Here is a 20,397-nt window from a genome sequence, read left to right as displayed (position 1 = left end):
ATGATCAGACAGGATACTTAGGTACGTGTCACCTGTCAGAGTCATATCTAGACATATCAGGGGTCCCATATCACTCCAAGTGCACATGCACCACACCATTACAGAGCCTCCACCAACTTGAACATTCCTCTGCTGACATGCAGGGTCCATGGATTCATGAGGTTGTCTCCATACCCGTACATATCCATCCCCTCGATGCAATATGAAGCGATACTCGTCCGACCAGGCAACATGTTTCGAGGCATAAACAGTCCAATGTCGGTGTTGACGGGCGCAGGCGAGGTGTAAAGCTTGGTATCGTGCAGTCATCATGGATACACGAGTGGGCCTTCGGCTTCAAAAGCCCATATCGTTGATGTATAGTTGAATGGTTTGCACGCTGACACTTGTTGATGACCCTGCACTGAAATCTGCAGCAGTTTGCGGAAGGGTTGCCCTTCTGTTACGTCGAACGATTCTCATCAGTCGTCGTTGGCCGTGTTCTTGCAGGGTCATTTTCCGTCCGCAGCGATGTCGTAGATTTGATGTTTTACCGGATTCCAGATATTCACGGTACACTCGTGAAATGGTTGTACGGGAAAATCCCCGCTTCATCGCTACCTCGAAGATGCTGTGCCCTATCGCTCGTGAGACACCACGTACAAAAACACGTAAATCTTGATAACCTACCATTGTAGCAGCAGTAACCGGTCAGTAACTGCGTCAGACACTGGTTGTCTTATATAGGCGTTTCCGACCGCAGCGCCGTATTCTGGCTATTTACATATCTCTGTATTTGAATACGCATGCCGATACCACTTTCTTTGGTATAGAATTCTGGAACATGTTTCTTGCTCGCATATTATGACATTTCTGGAGACCAAAAATCTTCTGTGTAGGAACCAACATGGGTTCCGAAAACAACGATCGTGTGAAACCCAGCTCGCTGTGTTCGTCTGCGAGGCCCAGAAAGCAGTAGATACACGAGCCTAGTTAAATGCTATGTTCCTTGACTTCCGGAAGGCGATAGAGCTCCGCACTGCGCCCAGTGAGTAAAATACAAGTACTCGGAATTTCAGTTCAGCTGAGTGATTGGACTGAATCGTTTTTAACAGACATGACAGAGCATATCTGACCGGAGAGTAGTCTTCAGATGTGTTGCCTCCAGAGACGGTATCGAAATGCAGCAAGACCTGCAAAGGATCAGCGCTTGGTGCAGGGAGTGGCAGCTGACCCTCAACACAAACAAATGTAACACATTGCGTACACATAGGCAGAAAGACCCTTTACTGTGTGATTTCACAACTGCAGAACCATCCCTGGAAGCAGTTACTTCCATAAAATATGTAGGAGCATATGTACGGAGCGATTTGAAGTGAGACGACCACATAAAATTAATTTCGGCTGAGGCAGATGCCAGACTGGGATTCATTGGAAGAATCCTCAAGAAAAAGCACTTCTCTCAGCGCTGTTGAAACCTATATGTTTCTGGAAATATGTGGACGACACTTTTTCCTGCGTTTCTGGAACACCTTAACTCACTCCATCCCAGCATTTGCTTCACCATGGAAGTGGAGAAAAATGGAGACCTCCCGTTTCTTGACGTCTTGGTCCACAGAAAAGAAGACGATTCCTTGGGTCACAGCGTGTTCCGCAAAACGACTCACACTGACCCATATCTACGAGCTACGAGTTGCCGACACACACCTCAACGCAGTGGCGTGTTGCGGGCTCTCATTCATGGGGCCAGAATTATCTCTGATGCAGGGAGCTTATCAGCAGAGCTTAGCCATCTTCGCTCTGTGTTTGTACAAAACGGGTACTCTGATAAACAGATTAGTAAGGTATTTAAACCTGCACCATCTAAAGGTCAAGAACAGCCAGAAGAAACATAGAACTCCAAGATGACGGTTTTTCTACCGTATGTTGGTAGCGCGACCTTTAAGATTGGCAGGCTCTTCAAAAAACATCAAATAAAATGTGTCTTCTGCCCTCCATCGCGAGTGCAAACTATGCTGGGTTTTGTTAAAGACGGCCTGAGTCTAAGGGGACCAGGGATACATAAAATCCCGTGCCAGTGTAGGAAATCATATATTGCCAGACGTGTCGCACTGTTAAGGATAGATGTGCTGAACATAGACGTCACACCAGATTGGGTCAGCCAGAAAAGTCTGCTGTGGCTGAAAACTGTCTTGACACGGGTCACAGTATGAATAGGGAGAGACAAAGATGCTTTCGTCCGCTTCCACGTACGGGGACTCCATCATTAAAGAAGCAGTCGAAATTCGTGTAAGTAATGACCTGATCAATAGAGACACTGGATTTCAACTCAGCAAGGCATGGGAACCAGCGGTACTAAGGCATTGTCGGCCGCAGACGAACAAAGCTGAGTCGACACAGACGGAGAATCAAAGTTCGCACGGAAACTGGGCGCCAACACTCCGCCCGCACGCGCGCTGGGCAGCTATCTGCGGCCGCGCTTTTCCCACATCGCGAATGAGAAGACTGTGCCCCGTTTGTATGGCGGGGACACTGGATGCCGCCGTGCTCTATGTTTCGTCTACGATGGCGGTTTAGCCCCAACCCTTGGCACCTGCACTTTTCTTGCGAGTCAGCGTATATATTTCCGAGCCAATGCAGCAACAGGTCAGTAAGCACCTGCGGGTGACAAGCAGCTGTCTCGTCGAAATATTATGCAGCTTCCAGTAGATCATTCGACGCGACGCTCGTGAACCAGTGAAACAGTGTGGTAATCTTTTGGTTTATCAGTGTACATTTAGATGCATTATTACTCGTAATTTCTAAGTTTTGACCGTAATATTTATATTTACGTGTCACTGAAGAGAAGTTTAATGGAAAATACGAATATTAAATACGAAGACGTAAATAAACCCGAAATGTATAGGCTATAACGTAGCGTTCGCTTTTTACCTGGTATTTCACTAAAGCCACAATAACCTCTAACTATATTTTGAGATTTTTATTGCACTTTGTACTTTTTGCATGTATGTTAGGCCGTAGTAGCAATAGGTAAACCACAATTAAAAGCGACAATGACACATATCTTTCTTGAAACTTCCTGGCAGATTAAAACTGTGTGCCCGACCGAGACTCGAACTCGGGACCTTTGCCTTTCGCGGGCAAGTGCTCTACCATCTGAGCTACCGAAGCACGACTCACGCCCGGTACACACAGCTTTACTTCTGCCAGTATCTCGTCTCCTACCTTCCAAACTTTACAGAAGCTCTCCTGCGACCATGCAGAACTAGCACTCCTGAAAGAAAGGATATAGCGGAGACATGGCTTAGCCACAGCCTGGGGGATGTTTCCAGAATGAGATTTTCACTCTGCAGCGGAGTGTGCGCTGATATGAAACTTCCTGGCGGATTAAAACTGTGTGCCCGACCGAGACTCGAACTCGGGACCTTTGCCTTTCGCGGGCAAGTGCTCTACCATCTGAGCTACCGAAGCACGACTCACGCCCGGTACACACAGCTTTACTTCTGCCAGTATCTCGTCTCCTACCTTCCAAACTTTACAGAAGCTCTCCTGCGAACCATGCAGAACTAGCACTCCTGAAAGAAAGGATATAGCGGAGACATGGCTTAGCCACAGCCTGGGGGATGTTTCCAGAATGAGATTTTCACTCTGCAGCGGAGTGTGCGCTGATATGAAACTTCCTGGCAGATTAAAACTGTGTGCCCGACCGAGACTCGAACTCGGGACCTTTGCCTTTCGCGGGCAAGTGCTCTACCATCTGAGCTACCGAAGCACGACTCACGCCCGGTACACACAGCTTTACTTCTGCCAGTATCTCGTCTCCTACCTTCCAAACTTTACAGAAGCTCTCCTGCGAACCATGCAGAACTAGCACTCCTGAAAGAAAGGATATAGCGGAGACATGGCTTAGCCACAGCCTGGGGGATGTTTCCAGAATGAGATTTTCACTCTGCAGCGGAGTGTGCGCTGATATGAAACTTCCTGGCAGATTAAAACTGTGTGCCCGACCGAGACTCGAACTCGGGACCTTTGCCTTTCGCGGGCAAGTGCTCTACCATCTGAGCTACCGAAGCACGACTCACGCCCGGTACACACAGCTTTACTTCTGCCAGTATCTCGTCTCCTACCTTCCAAACTTTACAGAAGCTCTCCTGCGCACAGTTTTAATCTGCCAGGAAGTTTCATATCAGCGCACACTCCGCTGCAGAGTGAAAATCTCATTCTGGAAACATCCCCCAGGCTGTGGCTAAGCCATGTCTCCGCTATATCCTTTCTTTCAGGAGTGCTAGTTCTGCATGGTTCGCAGGAGAGCTTCTGTAAAGTTTGGAAGGTAGGAGACGAGATACTGGCAGAAGTAAAGCTGTGTGTACCGGGCGTGAGTCGTGCTTCGGTAGCTCAGATGGTAGAGCACTTGCCCGCGAAAGGCAAAGGTCCCGAGTTCGAGTCTCGGTCGGGCACACAGTTTTAATCTGCCAGGAAGTTTCATATCAGCGCACACTCCGCTGCAGAGTGAAAATCTCATTCTGGAAACATCCCCCAGGCTGTGGCTAAGCCATGTCTCCGCTATATCCTTTCTTTCAGGAGTGCTAGTTCTGCATGGTTCGCAGGAGAGCTTCTGTAAAGTTTGGAAGGTAGGAGACGAGATACTGGCAGAAGTAAAGCTGTGTGTACCGGGCGTGAGTCGTGCTTCGGTAGCTCAGATGGTAGAGCACTTGCCCGCGAAAGGCAAAGGTCCCGAGTTCGAGTCTCGGTCGGGCACACAGTTTTAATCTGCCAGGAAGTTTCATATCAGCGCACACTCCGCTGCAGAGTGAAAATCTCATTCTGGAAACATCCCCCAGGCTGTGGCTAAGCCATGTCTCCGCTATATCCTTTCTTTCAGGAGTGCTAGTTCTGCATGGTTCGCAGGAGAGCTTCTGTAAAGTTTGGAAGGTAGGAGACGAGATACTGGCAGAAGTAAAGCTGTGTGTACCGGGCGTGAGTCGTGCTTCGGTAGCTCAGATGGTAGAGCACTTGCCCGCGAAAGGCAAAGGTCCCGAGTTCGAGTCTCGGTCGGGCACACAGTTTTAATCTGCCAGGAAGTTTCATATCAGCGCACACTCCGCTGCAGAGTGAAAATCTCATTCTGGAAACATCCCCCAGGCTGTGGCTAAGCCATGTCTCCGCTATATCCTTTCTTTCAGGAGTGCTAGTTCTGCATGGTTTCGCAGGAGAGCTTCTGTAAAGTTTGGAAGGTAGGAGACGAGATACTGGCAGAAGTAAAGCTGTGTGTACCGGGCGTGAGTCGTGCTTCGGTAGCTCAGATGGTAGAGCACTTGCCCGCGAAAGGCAAAGGTCCCGAGTTCGAGTCTCGGTCGGGCACACAGTTTTAATCTGCCAGGAAGTTTCATATCAGCGCACACTCCGCTGCAGAGTGAAAATCTCATTCTGGAAACATCCCCCAGGCTGTGGCTAAGCCATGTCTCCGCTATATCCTTTCTTTCAGGAGTGCTAGTTCTGCATGGTTTCGCAGGAGAGCTTCTGTAAAGTTTGGAAGGTAGGAGACGAGATACTGGCAGAAGTAAAGCTGTGTGTACCGGGCGTGAGTCGTGCTTCGGTAGCTCAGATGGTAGAGCACTTGCCCGCGAAAGGCAAAGGTCCCGAGTTCGAGTCTCGGTCGGGCACACAGTTTTAATCTGCCAGGAAGTTTCATATCAGCGCACACTCCGCTGCAGAGTGAAAATCTCATTCTGGAAACATCCCCCAGGCTGTGGCTAAGCCATGTCTCCGCTATATCCTTTCTTTCAGGAGTGCTAGTTCTGCATGGTTCGCAGGAGAGCTTCTGTAAAGTTTGGAAGGTAGGAGACGAGATACTGGCAGAAGTAAAGCTGTGTGTACCGGGCGTGAGTCGTGCTTCGGTAGCTCAGATGGTAGTGCACTTGCCCGCGAAAGGCAAAGGTCCCGAGTTCGAGTCTCGGTCGGGCACACAGTTTTAATCTGCCAGGAAGTTTCATATCAGCGCACACTCCGCTGCAGAGTGAAAATCTCATTCTGGAAACATCCCCCAGGCTGTGGCTAAGCCATGTCTCCGCTATATCCTTTCTTTCAGGAGTGCTAGTTCTGCATGGTTCGCAGGAGAGCTTCTGTAAAGTTTGGAAGGTAGGAGACGAGATACTGGCAGAAGTAAAGCTGTGTGTACCGGGCGTGAGTCGTGCTTCGGTAGCTCAGATGGTAGAGCACTTGCCCGCGAAAGGCAAAGGTCCCGAGTTCGAGTCTCGGTCGGGCACACAGTTTTAATCTGCCAGGAAGTTTCATATCAGCGCACACTCCTCTGCAGAGTGAAAATCTCATTCTGGAAACATCCCCCAGGCTGTGGCTAAGCCATGTCTCCGCTATATCCTTTCTTTCAGGAGTGCTAGTTCTGCATGGTTCGCAGGAGAGCTTCTGTAAAGTTTGGAAGGTAGGAGACGAGATACTGGCAGAAGTAAAGCTGTGTGTACCGGGCGTGAGTCGTGCTTCGGTAGCTCAGATGGTAGAGCACTTGCCCGCGAAAGGCAAAGGTCCCGAGTTCGAGTCTCGGTCGGGCACACAGTTTTAATCTGCCAGGAAGTTTCATATCAGCGCACACTCCGCTGCAGAGTGAAAATCTCATTCTGGAAACATCCCCCAGGCTGTGGCTAAGCCATGTCTCCGCTATATCCTTTCTTTCAGGAGTGCTAGTTCTGCATGGTTCGCAGGAGAGCTTCTGTAAAGTTTGGAAGGTAGGAGACGAGATACTGGCAGAAGTAAAGCTGTGTGTACCGGGCGTGAGTCGTGCTTCGGTAGCTCAGATGGTAGAGCACTTGCCCGCGAAAGGCAAAGGTCCCGAGTTCGAGTCTCGGTCGGGCACACAGTTTTAATCTGCCAGGAAGTTTCATATCAGCGCACACTCCGCTGCAGAGTGAAAATCTCATTCTGGAAACATCCCCCAGGCTGTGGCTAAGCCATGTCTCCGCTATATCCTTTCTTTCAGGAGTGCTAGTTCTGCATGGTTCGCAGGAGAGCTTCTGTAAAGTTTGGAAGGTAGGAGACGAGATACTGGCAGAAGTAAAGCTGTGTGTACCGGGCGTGAGTCGTGCTTCGGTAGCTCAGATGGTAGAGTACTTGCCCGCGAAAGGCAAAGGTCCCGAGTTCGAGTCTCGGTCGGGCACACAGTTTTAATCTGCCAGGAAGTTTCATATCAGCGCACACTCCGCTGCAGAGTGAAAATCTCATTCTGGAAACATCCCCCAGGCTGTGGCTAAGCCATGTCTCCGCTATATCCTTTCTTTCAGGAGTGCTAGTTCTGCATGGTTCGCAGGAGAGCTTCTGTAAAGTTTGGAAGGTAGGAGACGAGATACTGGCAGAAGTAAAGCTGTGTGTACCGGGCGTGAGTCGTGCTTCGGTAGCTCAGATGGTAGAGCACTTGCCCGCGAAAGGCAAAGGTCCCGAGTTCGAGTCTCGGTCGGGCACACAGTTTTAATCTGCCAGGAAGTTTCATATCAGCGCACACTCCGCTGCAGAGTGAAAATCTCATTCTGGAAACATCCCCCAGGCTGTGGCTAAGCCATGTCTCCGCTATATCCTTTCTTTCAGGAGTGCTAGTTCTGCATGGTTCGCAGGAGAGCTTCTGTAAAGTTTGGAAGGTAGGAGACGAGATACTGGCAGAAGTAAAGCTGTGTGTACCGGGCGTGAGTCGTGCTTCGGTAGCTCAGATGGTAGAGCACTTGCCCGCGAAAGGCAAAGGTCCCGAGTTCGAGTCTCGGTCGGGCACACAGTTTTAATCTGCCAGGAAGTTTCATATCAGCGCACACTCCGCTGCAGAGTGAAAATCTCATTCTGGAAACATCCCCCAGGCTGTGGCTAAGCCATGTCTCCGCTATATCCTTTCTTTCAGGAGTGCTAGTTCTGCATGGTTCGCAGGAGAGCTTCTGTAAAGTTTGGAAGGTAGGAGACGAGATACTGGCAGAAGTAAAGCTGTGTGTACCGGGCGTGAGTCGTGCTTCGGTAGCTCAGATGGTAGAGCACTTGCCCGCGAAAGGCAAAGGTCCCGAGTTCGAGTCTCGGTCGGGCACACAGTTTTAATCTGCCAGGAAGTTTCATATCAGCGCACACTCCGCTGCAGAGTGAAAATCTCATTCTGGGGACATATCTTTCTTGTTTCGGAAAGTATTTTCGTTTAGAAAAGTCAGCTCTGTTTTCGTTTAGAAAAGTCAGCTCTTACAATGGGCAGAGGTAATAGACTGCTGCAGCTGTCACTGTTATTATACATGACAAAGCTGTACAGAATTTATACAGTAAATAAGTACTTCAAAATAAATAAAATGGTGTTCATAATAAGATGATATAAAACGGGGTTCTGTCATCCCTGATTAATAAGTTAACTTCGTAAAATATAGATGTGAAGCTGGGCATCCATCATGCCCTTTTGCCTATAATTGTTAAAAGTCTCTTTTACGTAATAATTTTGGCACAAAATCGATATGCAATGTCAGAAGTCGGTTAAAAAATCTTCCTAACGATACCTCATTGATCCCTTTTCGATTAGAATGTGTTCAGAAGAGGGGTGTTGACTTGAGAAATAATATATATGATACAGAAGATCCAAACCAGAGCAGCACGTTTAGTTTCAGGTCCATTTAGTAAGTGCGTAAGCGCCACGGGGAAGATCAATCAACTCCATTGGCAGACGCTTCAAGAGAGGCGACCGGCATCACGGTACGGTCTGCTGTCAAACTTCCGAGAGTGCGCGTTCCGAGAAGAGTCCTCCTATGTATACCTCCTGCGAAGACCGCGAGCTAAAGTTATAGAGAGATTCGAGCCCACAATGAGTCTTACAAGCAGTCGCTCTTCCTGCGAAGCGTACGCGACTGGAACTCAAAAATGGGTACGTGACAGTGGTACACACAGTACTCTCAGTCACATTTCCTAAGGTGGCTTGCAGAGTATCTGCTGCGTCGTCCGAAAAAGACACACTTAGGGCAAAAGAACCACTGGCGCAAAGATGCGAGCTGGCGCCAGTGCCATAGAGACTCGCCACTTGGGCGAGATCCACGAGCGCCACCTGCTTACAAGTTCGTGGTGCCTTCCACCGGTAATGCTGGAATTCAGTACGGCGTTGGCCCACCCTTAACCTTGATGACAGCATCCACTCTTGCAGGAATACGTTCAATGAGGTGCTAGAAGCTTCGTTGGGGAATGGCAGCCCATTCTTCACGGAGTGCTGCACTGAGGAGGGGTATCGATGTCGGTCGGTGAGGCCTGGCACGAAGTAGGCGTTTCAAAAGATCCCATAGGTGTTCTATAGGATCCAGGTCAGGACTCTGTGCAGGTCAGTCCATTACAGGGATTTTATTTTTGTGTCACCACTCCGCCACAGGCCCTGCAGTATGAGCAGGTGCTCGATCGTGTTGAAAGATGCAATCGCCATCCCCGAATTGCTCTTTAACAGTGGGAAGCAAGAAGGTGCTTAAAACATCAATGTAGGTCTGTGCTGTGATAGTGCCACGCAAAGCAACAACGGGTGCAAGCCCCCTCCATGAAAAACATGACCACACCATAACACCGCCGCTTCCGAATTTTACTATTGGCACATAACGTTCACCAGGCATTCGCCATACCCACACCCTGCCATCGGATCGCCACATTGTGTACCGTGATTCGTCACTCTACACAACATTTTTCCACCGTTCAATCGTCGAGTGTTTACGCTTCTTACACCAAGCGAGGCGTCGTTTGGCATTTACCGGTGTAATGTGTGGCTTATGAGCAGCCGCTCGACCATGAAATCCAAGTTTCCTCACCTCCTGCCTAACTTCCATAGTACTTACAGTGGGTCTCGATGCAGTTTGGAATTACACATTACGACACTCTTCAACTGTCGTCGGTCTCTGTCAGTCAACACACGAGGTCGGCCTATACGCTTTTGTGCTGTACGTGTCCCTTCACGTATCCACTTCACTATCACATTTGAAAGAATGGATCTAGGGATGTTTAGGAGTGTGGAAATCTCGCGTACAGACGTATGACACAAGTGACACCCACTCACCTGACCACGTTCTAAGTCCGTGAGTTCCGCGGAGCGCCCCATTCTGCTCTCTCCCGATGTCTAATGACTGCTGAGGTCGCTGATATGGAGTACCTGGCAATAGCTGGCAGCACAATGCTGGGGGGTGTACGGATACTTTTGACCTCATAGTGTACATCTACATGGATACTCTGCAAATCACATTTAAGTGCCCGGCAGATGGTTCTTCGAACCACCTTCACAATTCTATATTATTCGAGTCTCGTATAGCGCGCGGAAAGAACGATCACCTATATCTATCCGTACGAGCTCTGATTTCCCTTATTTTAGCATGGTGATCGTTTCTTTCTATGTAGGTCGTTGTCAACAAAATATTTTCGCATTCGGAGGAGAAAGTTGGTCATTGGAATTTCGTGAGAAGATTCTGCAGCAACGCTAATGCCTTTGTTTTAATGATGTCCACCCTAAATCTTGTGTCATTTCAGTGGCACTCTCTCCCTTATTTCGCGATAAGACAAAACGTGCTGCCCTTCTTTGAACTTTTTCGATGTACTACGTCAATCCTATCTGGTAAGGATACCACATCGCGCAGCAGTATTCTAAAAGAGGAGTAGGCAAGCATAGTGTAGGCAGAATGAAGATATCGACTTAGTCTCGGCCAATTGTCGGCAGAGTGTGTTCTGCCAATGACCGGACGCCAACAGACAGAAGCCTAGTGGGAAGATAGAGGAGCAGCTCTCGCGCACATGGTTATAGCTCATCGTCCAGGGCTGCCTTAGGCAGTGAAAGTCGTTTAGAGAACTGTTAGAATTGAGCAGACAGTTGTTAACTGCATTTGCTGTGTACTGTGAACTTTATCTATGAATATTTGCGCTTAGCCGTTGAAGGCCTTTTTGTGTTATATTACATGCAGAGCACTGAAAGACTTGTCTAAACAAGGCCCCGGGAGTAGACAACATACCATTAGAACTACTGATAGCCTTGGGAGAGCCAGCCCCGACAAAACTCCACCATCTGCTAAGCTAGATGTATGACAAAGGCGAAATACTCTCAGACTTCAAGAAGAATAATCCCAATCACAAAGATAGCGGTTCTAGGCGCTACAGTCTGGAACCGCGCGACCGCTACGGTCGCAGGTTCGAATTCTGCCTCGGGCATGGATGTGTGTGATGTCCTTAGGTTAGTTAGGTTTAAGTAGTTCTAAGTTCTAGGGGACTGATGACCTCAGAAGTTAAGTCCCATAGTGCTCAGAGCCATTTGAACCATTTGAACCAAAGAAAGCAGGTGTTGAAAAGTGTGACAATTACCGAAATATCACTTTAATGAGTCACGGCTGTAAAATATTAACACTAATTCCTTACAGACAAATGAAAAAACTGGTAGAAGCCGAACTTGGGGAAGATCAGTTTGGATTCCGTAGAAATGTTGGAACACGTTAGGCAATACTGACCCTACGACTTATCTTAGAAGATAGATTAAGGAAAGAGAATGCTCTTGACAATACTCTCTTTCAAAATCTGAAGGTGGTAGGGGTCAAATACAGGGAGCGAAACAGCTATTTACAATTTACACAAACACCAGACGGCAGTTATACGAGTCGAGGGACATGAAAGGGATGCAGTGGTTGGGGAGCGAATGAGACATGGTCGTAGCCTATCCCCGATGTTATTGAATCTGTATATTGAGAAGCAGTAAAGGAAACAAAAGAAAATTTGGAGTAGGAATTAAAATCCACGGAGAAGAAATAAAAAATTTGAGGTTCGCCTACGACCTTGTAATTCTGTCAGAGACAGAGCAGTTGAACGGAATGGGCAGTGTCTTAAAAGGAGGATGTAAGATGAACACGAAGAAAAGCAAAATGAGGATAATGGGATGTGGTCGAATTAAATCAGGTGATGCTGACGGAATTAGATTAGGAAATGAGACACTTAAAGCAGTAGATGAGTTTTGCAATTTGGGGAGCAAAATAACTGATGATGGTCGAAGTAGAGAGGATATAAAATGTAGACTGACAATGGCAAGGAAAGCGTTTCTGAAGAAGAGAAATTTGTTGACACCGAGTATAAATATAAGTGCCAGGAAGTCTTTTCTGAAATTATTAGTCTGGAATGTAGGCATGTATGGGAGTGAAACAAAGACGATAAATAGTTTGGACAAGAAGAGAATAGAAGCTTTCGAAATGTGGTGCTACAGAAGAATGCTGAAGGTAGGATGGGAAGGTACTGAATCGAATTCTTGAGAAGTGGAGTTTGTAGCACAGCTTGACAAGAAGAAGGGATCGATTGGTAGGACATGTTCTGAGGCATCAAGGGAATGCCAATTTAGTATTGGAGGGTAGCGTGGAGGGTAAAAATCGTAGATGGAGACCAAGAGATGAATACACTAATCAGATGCGGAAGGATGTGGGTTGCAGTAGTTAGTTGGAGATGAAGAAGCGTGCACAAGGTAGAGTAGCATGGAGAGCTGCGTCAAACAAGTCTCTGGACAGAAGACTACAGCCGGCCGGAGTGGCCGAGTGGTTCTAGGCGCTGCAGCTGGAACCTCGCGACCGCTACGGTCGCAGGTTCGAATCCTGCCTCAGGTATGGACGTATGTGATGTCCTTAGGTTAGTTAGGTTCAAGTAGTTCTAAGTTCTAGGGGACTGGTGACCTCAGAAGTTACGTCCCATAGTGCTCAGAGCGATTTTTTGAAGACTACAACAACAACAACAACAACATTACATGCATTGTTACAGACTTAATCATTCAACAAGTCACAAAGATAAGTAAATCTTTTAACTCATTTGTGTGATTTTGTGACTAATTTGTTGGAGTGTTGAAGTATCTTCGTTCTGCGATCCTGTTACTTGACCCAGGTGCAGCGAGAAATTGTCTTAGCGGTCTACTGCACTAGAAGCCGTTTCACGGACTCACAGGCTCGGTCTACGTAACAACAGTGGCAACTCGGCCTCCACAGCAGTAGCGACGAGGCCTTTGCAAAACTGGCGACGAGGGTTTACAAAAGTATGAATGCAGATGCAGGTGTTCGATTAGCCTCTGGATTTTCTAGTCACTGGTTCTAAGACCAGTCGGTGTGGCTGGCGCAGAGAGCGGAAGGAAGAGTGTTGTTACCTTCGGAGCACTTGCCGCGGAAGAGCACGGTGAGGGCCCTGCGCGTGCGGCAGGCCTCCTGGCGCAGCGAGCACTCGTTGGCGTAGGTGCGGCCGTCGGAGGCGCAGACGGGCGTCAGGTCGAGCGGGCACGTCTCCCCGCAGCGGCACGACGGCTGCCGGTCCGCGTCCAGCTGGCACACCTCGGGCGGCGCGCACCGCACCGACTCGCACGGATCTGCCGCAGCACAGGCAGGGGGAGGCGTTGAGGGGGCCGACTTGGAGCACGAGAGGCACCACGGCACATTTCAGTTTCCACTGTCTATACCGGGTGATCAAAAAGTCAGTATAAATTTGAAAACTTAATAAACCACGGAATAGTGTAGATAGAGAGACACACATGCTTGGAATGACATGGGGTTTTATTAGAACCAAAAAATAACAAAGTTCACAAAATGTCCGACAGATGGCGCTGGACAGCAAAATGTCAGTGACTGCGCATGTCACTCGTGTATAAAAGGAGCTGTAATGAGAGAGAGAATCAGGTGCGCCAGCAGTCGCAGCATGTTGACGTTACCTGAAAAGGCGCTTTTAGTGAAGCTGTATTATCAGAATGGGGAATGTGCTAGTTCAGCGTTACGATCCTATCGCCATAGGAAGGGGATTCGGACGGGTAAAGGTCCGTTGACAAATGCAGCTGTGGCGAGAATGATTTCGAAGTTCGAAGCCACGGGCTGTTTAGACGATAGACCCCGTAGTGGCCGACCCAGCACAAGGCGTGATACTGCTGAGACAGTTCAGGAAGAAATGGAGACTGTAGCGGGGTCGTCTATGCATGGGGAAGTCAGCGCTCGTGCAGTCGCACATCGCACCGGCATTCCATACACTACTGATTGGTTGCCACTGAGGTGTATCCTTCGATGCTATCCGTACAAAATTCATCGGCATCATGAACTGTTACCTGGCGATTTAGTGAAGCGGAGCCCATTTGCGGTGTGGGCGTTTCAAAAGATGGTGGAAGATGACGATTGGTTGGGTAACGTGTTGTGGACCGAAGAAGCTCATTTCACGCTCCGAGGGTCTGTCAACGCCCACAACTGCAGAATTTGGGCTACTGAAAATCCTAGAGATGTCATGGAAACCATTGCATGACGAGAAAGTCACGGTATGGGTTGGATTTACCACATCTACCGTTATTGGGCCTATTTTCTTAGAGAAAATGTGTGATTCTGGTTTTGTAACTGCTACCGTGACAGGTGAGAGGTACGCCGATATGTTACAGAATCGCATCACCCCAGCCTGGCTGATAAACACCTGCTCGAATGTACGATGTTTATGCAGGATGGTGCTCCACCCCATATTGCTGGACGGTTCAAGATACCTTGCGCGCGTCGTTTAGTGATGATGGTGTGCTCAGCCGCCACTTTCGTCATGCTTGGCCTCCCATGTCCCCAGACATCAGTCCGTGCGATTATTGGCTTTGGGGTTACCTGAAGTCGCAAGTGTCTCGTGATCGACCGACATCTCTACGGATGCTGAAATACAACATCCGACGCCAATGCCTCACCGTAACTCCGGACATGCTTTACAGTGCTGTTCACAACATTATTTCTCGACTGCAGCTATTGTTGAGGAATGATGGTGGACATATTGAGCATTTCCTGTAAAGAACGTCATCTTTGCTTTGTCTTACTTTGTTATGCTAATTATTGCTATTCAGATCACACGAAGCGCCATCTGTCAGACACTTTTTGAACTTTTACATTTTTTTGGTTCTAATAAAACCCTATGTTATTCCAAGCATGTGTGTCAATTTGTACCTCTCTATCTACATTATTCCGTGACTTATTCAGTTTTCAAATTTATACTGACGTTTTGATCACCCGGTACTTTTACAAATTAAATTCATAAGACATTGCCAGCATGACCGGGAAGGATTCAAGATTCACACTCATAGCAGCAGATGTCCCACAAAATAACAAAATATTTTTTTTTTACATGTGAAATTTCATCATGTTTTCACCTTCTATTGGTTGCATTTCTTGCTGTAGGTACACTTTTCTTCATAAGTAAGAGAGATTCTTCCATGAATTTTGCGCAGCATACAAACCATACTTACAGATGTATGAAACTCTACAATTTACTTAAGTCATGAAAAAATGAATGAGCTGTTACATTTTAAACTTCATGTTTAGAAAAATCTCAAATTTTATAGTTAACTATATCAGTTTCTAGAATATAAATTTTCACTCTGCTGCGCAGTGTGCGCTGATATGAAACTTCCTGGCAGATTAAAACTGTGTGCTGGACCGAGAATCGAACTCAGGACCTTTGCCTTTCGAGGGCAAGTGCTCTACCAAGTGAGGTACCAAGCACGATTCATGACCGCCCTCACAGCTTTACTTCCGGCAGTACCTCGTCTCCTACGTTCAAAACTTCACAGAAGCTCTCCGAGTTCGATTCACGGTCCAGCACACAGTTTTAATCTGCCAGGAAGTTTCATATCAGCGCACACTCCGCTGTAGAGTGAAAATTTCATTCTGAAAACATCCCCCAGGCTGTGGCTAAGCAATGTCTCCGCAACAGTCTTTCTTCCAGGAGTGCTTGGTCTGCAGGAGAGCTTCTGTGAAGCTTGGAAGGTAGGAGATATACTGGCGGAAGTAAAGCTGTAAGGGCGGGTCCTGAGTCGTGCTTCGGTAGCTCAAATAGGTGCAGCCGGCACGGTAGCTCAGCGTGTTCGGTCAGAGGGTTAACTGCCCTCTGCATAAAAAAAAAAAAAACAAAAAAAAAACCTGAGTGAATGGATCAATAATGAACTTCAACGGGCGTCAGGGGACGTCCGCCAGTAACAGTAACAATTACAACGAACTATAACGAACAAAATGCAAGAAAAAAAGAAAAAAAAGATAGGTAGAGCTCTTTCCCGCCGAAGGCGAAGGTCCCGAGTTCGAGTCCCCGTGCGGCACACAGTTTTAATCTGCCGGGAAGTTTCATCTCAATTTTCATCACAGTTTTTAATACATTTGGAAAATTCTAGAGTTTTGCATAAAGGAGTTTGTGTTTAATAAACATACCAAGTTTGAAAGTAATAGAACATTTATTTTGGATGTGACATGTGCGTAACTACAGAAATGTGTTTTGCGGAAAATGGCCGATAAAGTTTCTGCTTGTATTTGGCATTTTTTTTAACTGTCCAGCAAGATAAGCAGGTTCTTTTTCGTTTTCTAAATCAGTTTTCTTCCTTTTCACATTCCTATGATGCACTCTTCTTGATTTTATCACCTCCAAAAACGATTTACCTGCTTTCACTAGACACTCTCTGTCTATCGCATACAAAGATTCGATGCAGTTCACTTCGGGCTTAATTCCCATTTTCTCTAAAACGTATTTCCTGCTTTGCACACCATCATTAAAACATGAAACTGCATCATAAACACCAATAGCAAGTGCATTTCTTACCACAAAAATGGCATATGGCAATCTTTTCCATACACATTGGTTAAAACTTTCATTTGGGTTTTGGGTACCGCCATGAAAACATTTCTTCAATAAGTTTTCTTTTGCAAGGTCCCTGAACATAGGTGTGATGGCTTCCATTACAGCATTTGGTAGAGAATTGCTGTGATGAGTTGGGTTGTTTGGGGGAAGAGACCAAACAGCGAGGTCATCGGTCTCATCGGATTAGGGAAGCGGGGAAGGAAGCCGGCTGTGCCCTTTCAAAGGAACCATCCCTGGATTTTCCTGGAGCGATTTAGGTAAATCACTAACAACCTGAATCAGAATGGCCGGACGCGGGATTGAACCGTCGTCCTCCCGAATGCGAGTCCAGTGTGCTAACCACTGCGCCACCTCGCTCGGTTCCTGTGATGATATTCTTCACCAGCAGCAATTGACCTTTGGTAGCCACACCATGATTCGCTTCCTTTTGGGCATAAGTTGTGGATAGGGTTATTGTCTGTGGACATTTTCTTGAAGTATAAGGCCTAAACTGCTTGCTTCATATGTTTCAAGTCCCCTGTGTTCCTTCTTATCGCCAAGCCATAATATGTCTGTAGCTTGTCAATTGCTGCATTCGTCAGTCGCCCTCTTCCTTTTATTCCCTTACAATCAGATAATTTTTGTCCTAAAAAATCTTGTATCAGCCTTCTAAGTCTAGTACCAAGTCTTTTCTGTACATATCCGACACACTCAAACTTCTGCACAACAGTCTCAGCTCCATACGGAGCACGTTTTTGAACCTCAAGGAAAGCTTTACTATCACCATCATCTTGCTACACTTAAGACCAAATAACGTGCATTATGATCTCTCAAATATATGTATTTTATACTTCAAACTATTCAAGAAGATGTGCACTGCCAAATAGGAATATTTTTGAAAAATCGATTTTTTTTCAAATTTTTGACGTCCGGCCTCATTAAGACTGGCGCCCACACTAGGCCAGCAGGCCAGTGCGGCAGAGGTCTAGTAGCTTGCAAAATTCCAATACACAGGGGTCGGGAAAAAATATGAAAACAGTGCGAGAAGCGTATGTAGGACCTGTCTTGTTTCCCACTGTTTCCAACTACTTCCCAAGAGTGAAACATGGTGGGCTTCGGTGATATGGGCAGCCCCGTTGTAGTATTCCACGGACCCCATGGTTACCTTGCAAGGTTACGCTACTGACAAGTATTATGTGACCATTTAGGTGAATCAGTTTGTGGCGAGAAAAGCGCAGTATCATTTGAGAAATACAGAGATGAGCGAGTGTGCCGGGACTTACCCCAGTTCACTGCTAGTAGCGCCACGTCACCTTAACGCATCTGTGCGTAGCACACAAGTATTGCACCATAATTTAAGAACGAAATTAAAAGTTAAAGATGCTCTTCCAAAATTTGTCAACATATGCTTCAGTTTGTAAATGTTTAAATTGTCAAATCTCAAATCGATCACATGAATATCTTTCCATAAATGCAACGTTCTAAGAAAAAAATAAGTGGCGCTAAATAATAAAGCTAGCAAGACAAAAATTGGTCATAACGTGCAGATGTATGTCAAAATTAACTGGTACAAGTGTCAATGTGATTAAAGAAATATTTTTGTCAGAAACCATGTTCTTAAGAAAAATTGAAGGCGCTAAATATTAAACTTAGAAATATGAAAATTCGTATGAAGTTTCAGTTGAACATAAAAATGGTAGCTACTTCACCCCATTGAGCTACCTCTAATAGTTTTCGAGGAATTTACTGAAAACTAAATTTGGAACAAAATCGTCCTTATTTGTAGGAGATTAAGTATCTGTTATATTAATGCTAGAAAGTTCTGATTACAGCACGTGATGAAACCTATTAAATAATAGAGCTATAACAAGTGTCAAAGGCTAGATGTAAATAACAACAAAAAAAGGTCCTTTAAAATTGTAGTTCAGAGGTCATGTTCTACTGTCAGTTCCGTTCTAAAAGTTCTAGACGGCAAAGTTTAAATGCAGGCGAGCTAAAACTTTTTCTGTGGTTTCAACCAACTTAACTACATTCATATAAAAATTACGAAGATTCTAAATTGTTTCATAACCGTGTTATAAAATATTGTGTGTCCGAGGAGGCGGCAGTTTAGAGGCTACTACCATGAGGATAGAGCGGGTAACAGTAGATTTTCTACTGGCCGTCCGCTGCGCCCGTATATAAATAACGGCCTGAGAGGCAAGACTTCACTCACTTTGCACCCAGCTACCGTACGATACGCGTCAGCCAAACGCCAGAGTACGCGCTGACTCGGATGTCGTCACAGTCAGACCGCAACTAAACTCATATTTTTGGTACAAATAGGAAGTGAAATCACGAGGACTGCACACAGTCCTTTATCGCTTACATTCCGCGGAAGTAACTGTTAGTGTGCCGCCCGTAATGTTAACAAATCCGCACGGTAAGTTGTGATAATTATTTTCCGCTTTTGTGGCGAGCAACTATTTTGATCACCAGAAGTCACGGCGAAAGACCATTTAATCGGAATTTACCGTAGAGGTCGCCTCTGAACTGCTTATAGTGCTGTTTAGGATAGAGAGATTTATTATTAGTACTAACGTAATGAATATTACGATGTTGTACGTGTGAAAATTTATCAATTAGAACTCAAAATCTTGGTTTATAATCATAGTAAACAGAGAATAGAAACATTCCTTTCAGTGGGCCGGACGAGAATGTGGACTTGCAGACTGGGAACTATGGTCAGGATGTTCTCCATCGCTTTCTGGCTGACCACAGAAATAGTTTCCAGGCTCTCGTAAAAGACGGCGAACAATAGTCTAATATTTCCTAATTACTATTAATTTTTATTAACCCGCCGCCCCACAAGTTCCATACCATGATGCAGTGTTTGTTCCGTAATGGTTATGCTGTGTTCCAAGTCGACAGGGCCGCTGTTCGCACAGCTCACATCGACCCGGACTGGTTTTGTGAACACGAGCACGAACTGTCGCATCTCCCCTGGTCACCGCAGTCAGCAGAACTCAATATTGTTGAGCTATGTGGCCTACTTTGCACAGAAGGGTGTGTGATCGCTATATACTTCCATTACCGTAACGTGAAATTACCATTATTTTTTAGGAATAACGGTATAAGATTCCCTTGTAAACCATACAGGTCCTATATTTATCCACTACGAGACGACTGGAATGGGTTTTGAAAGTCATCAGTTTTCCTACGCCGATCAGACTTAGTAATCTCTTGTGTTTTTGCCGTTTACATATTTATGTGCACTTGACCCCCCCCCCCCCCCCCACCTTGCTCCCTAAGGAAACTAAAATTAAATTTTATTAAAGTATGGCAGTTTCTAGACTGCTCTACAAATTTTCCAACCTACAAAGAACGAAAACAATAATAAAAAATGAGAACTCTTGTCTTTTACACAGGGGTTTGTACTACGGTACTATAATACAGAGGCATGCTGGTAGATTCCTTATTAGCAGGTTTGACAACATGCGAGTATTATGGGGACGCTCTGTGAACACAAATGGGGACCTCTGCGACGTTTTTACGTGAAACACTATTGAGGAAATGTAGAGAAGCGGCATTTGCAGCTGACTGCAGAACGATTCTACTGTTGCCAACGAACATTTCGCGTAATGAGTGCAAAGACAAGATAAGAGAAGGTTCGTATGGAGCCATATAGTCATTTCCTCCTCCCTTTACTTGCGAGTGCAACAGGAAATGGAATTACTATTAGTGGAAAAATATACCGCCCGCCATGCATCATATGGTGGCTTGCAGCCGAATATGTGCGTAGATGTAGATGTGGATGTGGATGTGGATGTAGAAAACAGGTCCAATGAG

General features: G+C 46.3%; 1 protein-coding gene across 1 annotated transcript in view; it reads right to left on the bottom strand.

Annotated features, from left to right (window-relative positions):
* Window positions 1-20,397, bottom strand: part of LOC126474707 (agrin-like) — a 273,963-nt gene that overhangs the window by 230,346 nt on the left and 23,220 nt on the right. The window contains exon 2 of the mRNA XM_050102185.1: window positions 13,115-13,330. Coding sequence (XP_049958142.1) covers window positions 13,115-13,330 — 216 coding nt within the window. The remainder of the gene's footprint in view (window positions 1-13,114; window positions 13,331-20,397) is intronic.

This window comes from Schistocerca serialis, chromosome 4, assembly GCF_023864345.2.
Source record: "Schistocerca serialis cubense isolate TAMUIC-IGC-003099 chromosome 4, iqSchSeri2.2, whole genome shotgun sequence".
Classification (NCBI taxonomy): domain Eukaryota; kingdom Metazoa; phylum Arthropoda; class Insecta; order Orthoptera; family Acrididae; genus Schistocerca; species Schistocerca serialis.
The sequence above is the reverse complement of the archived record's forward strand: the minus strand, read 5'-3'. Positions and strand labels throughout refer to the sequence as shown.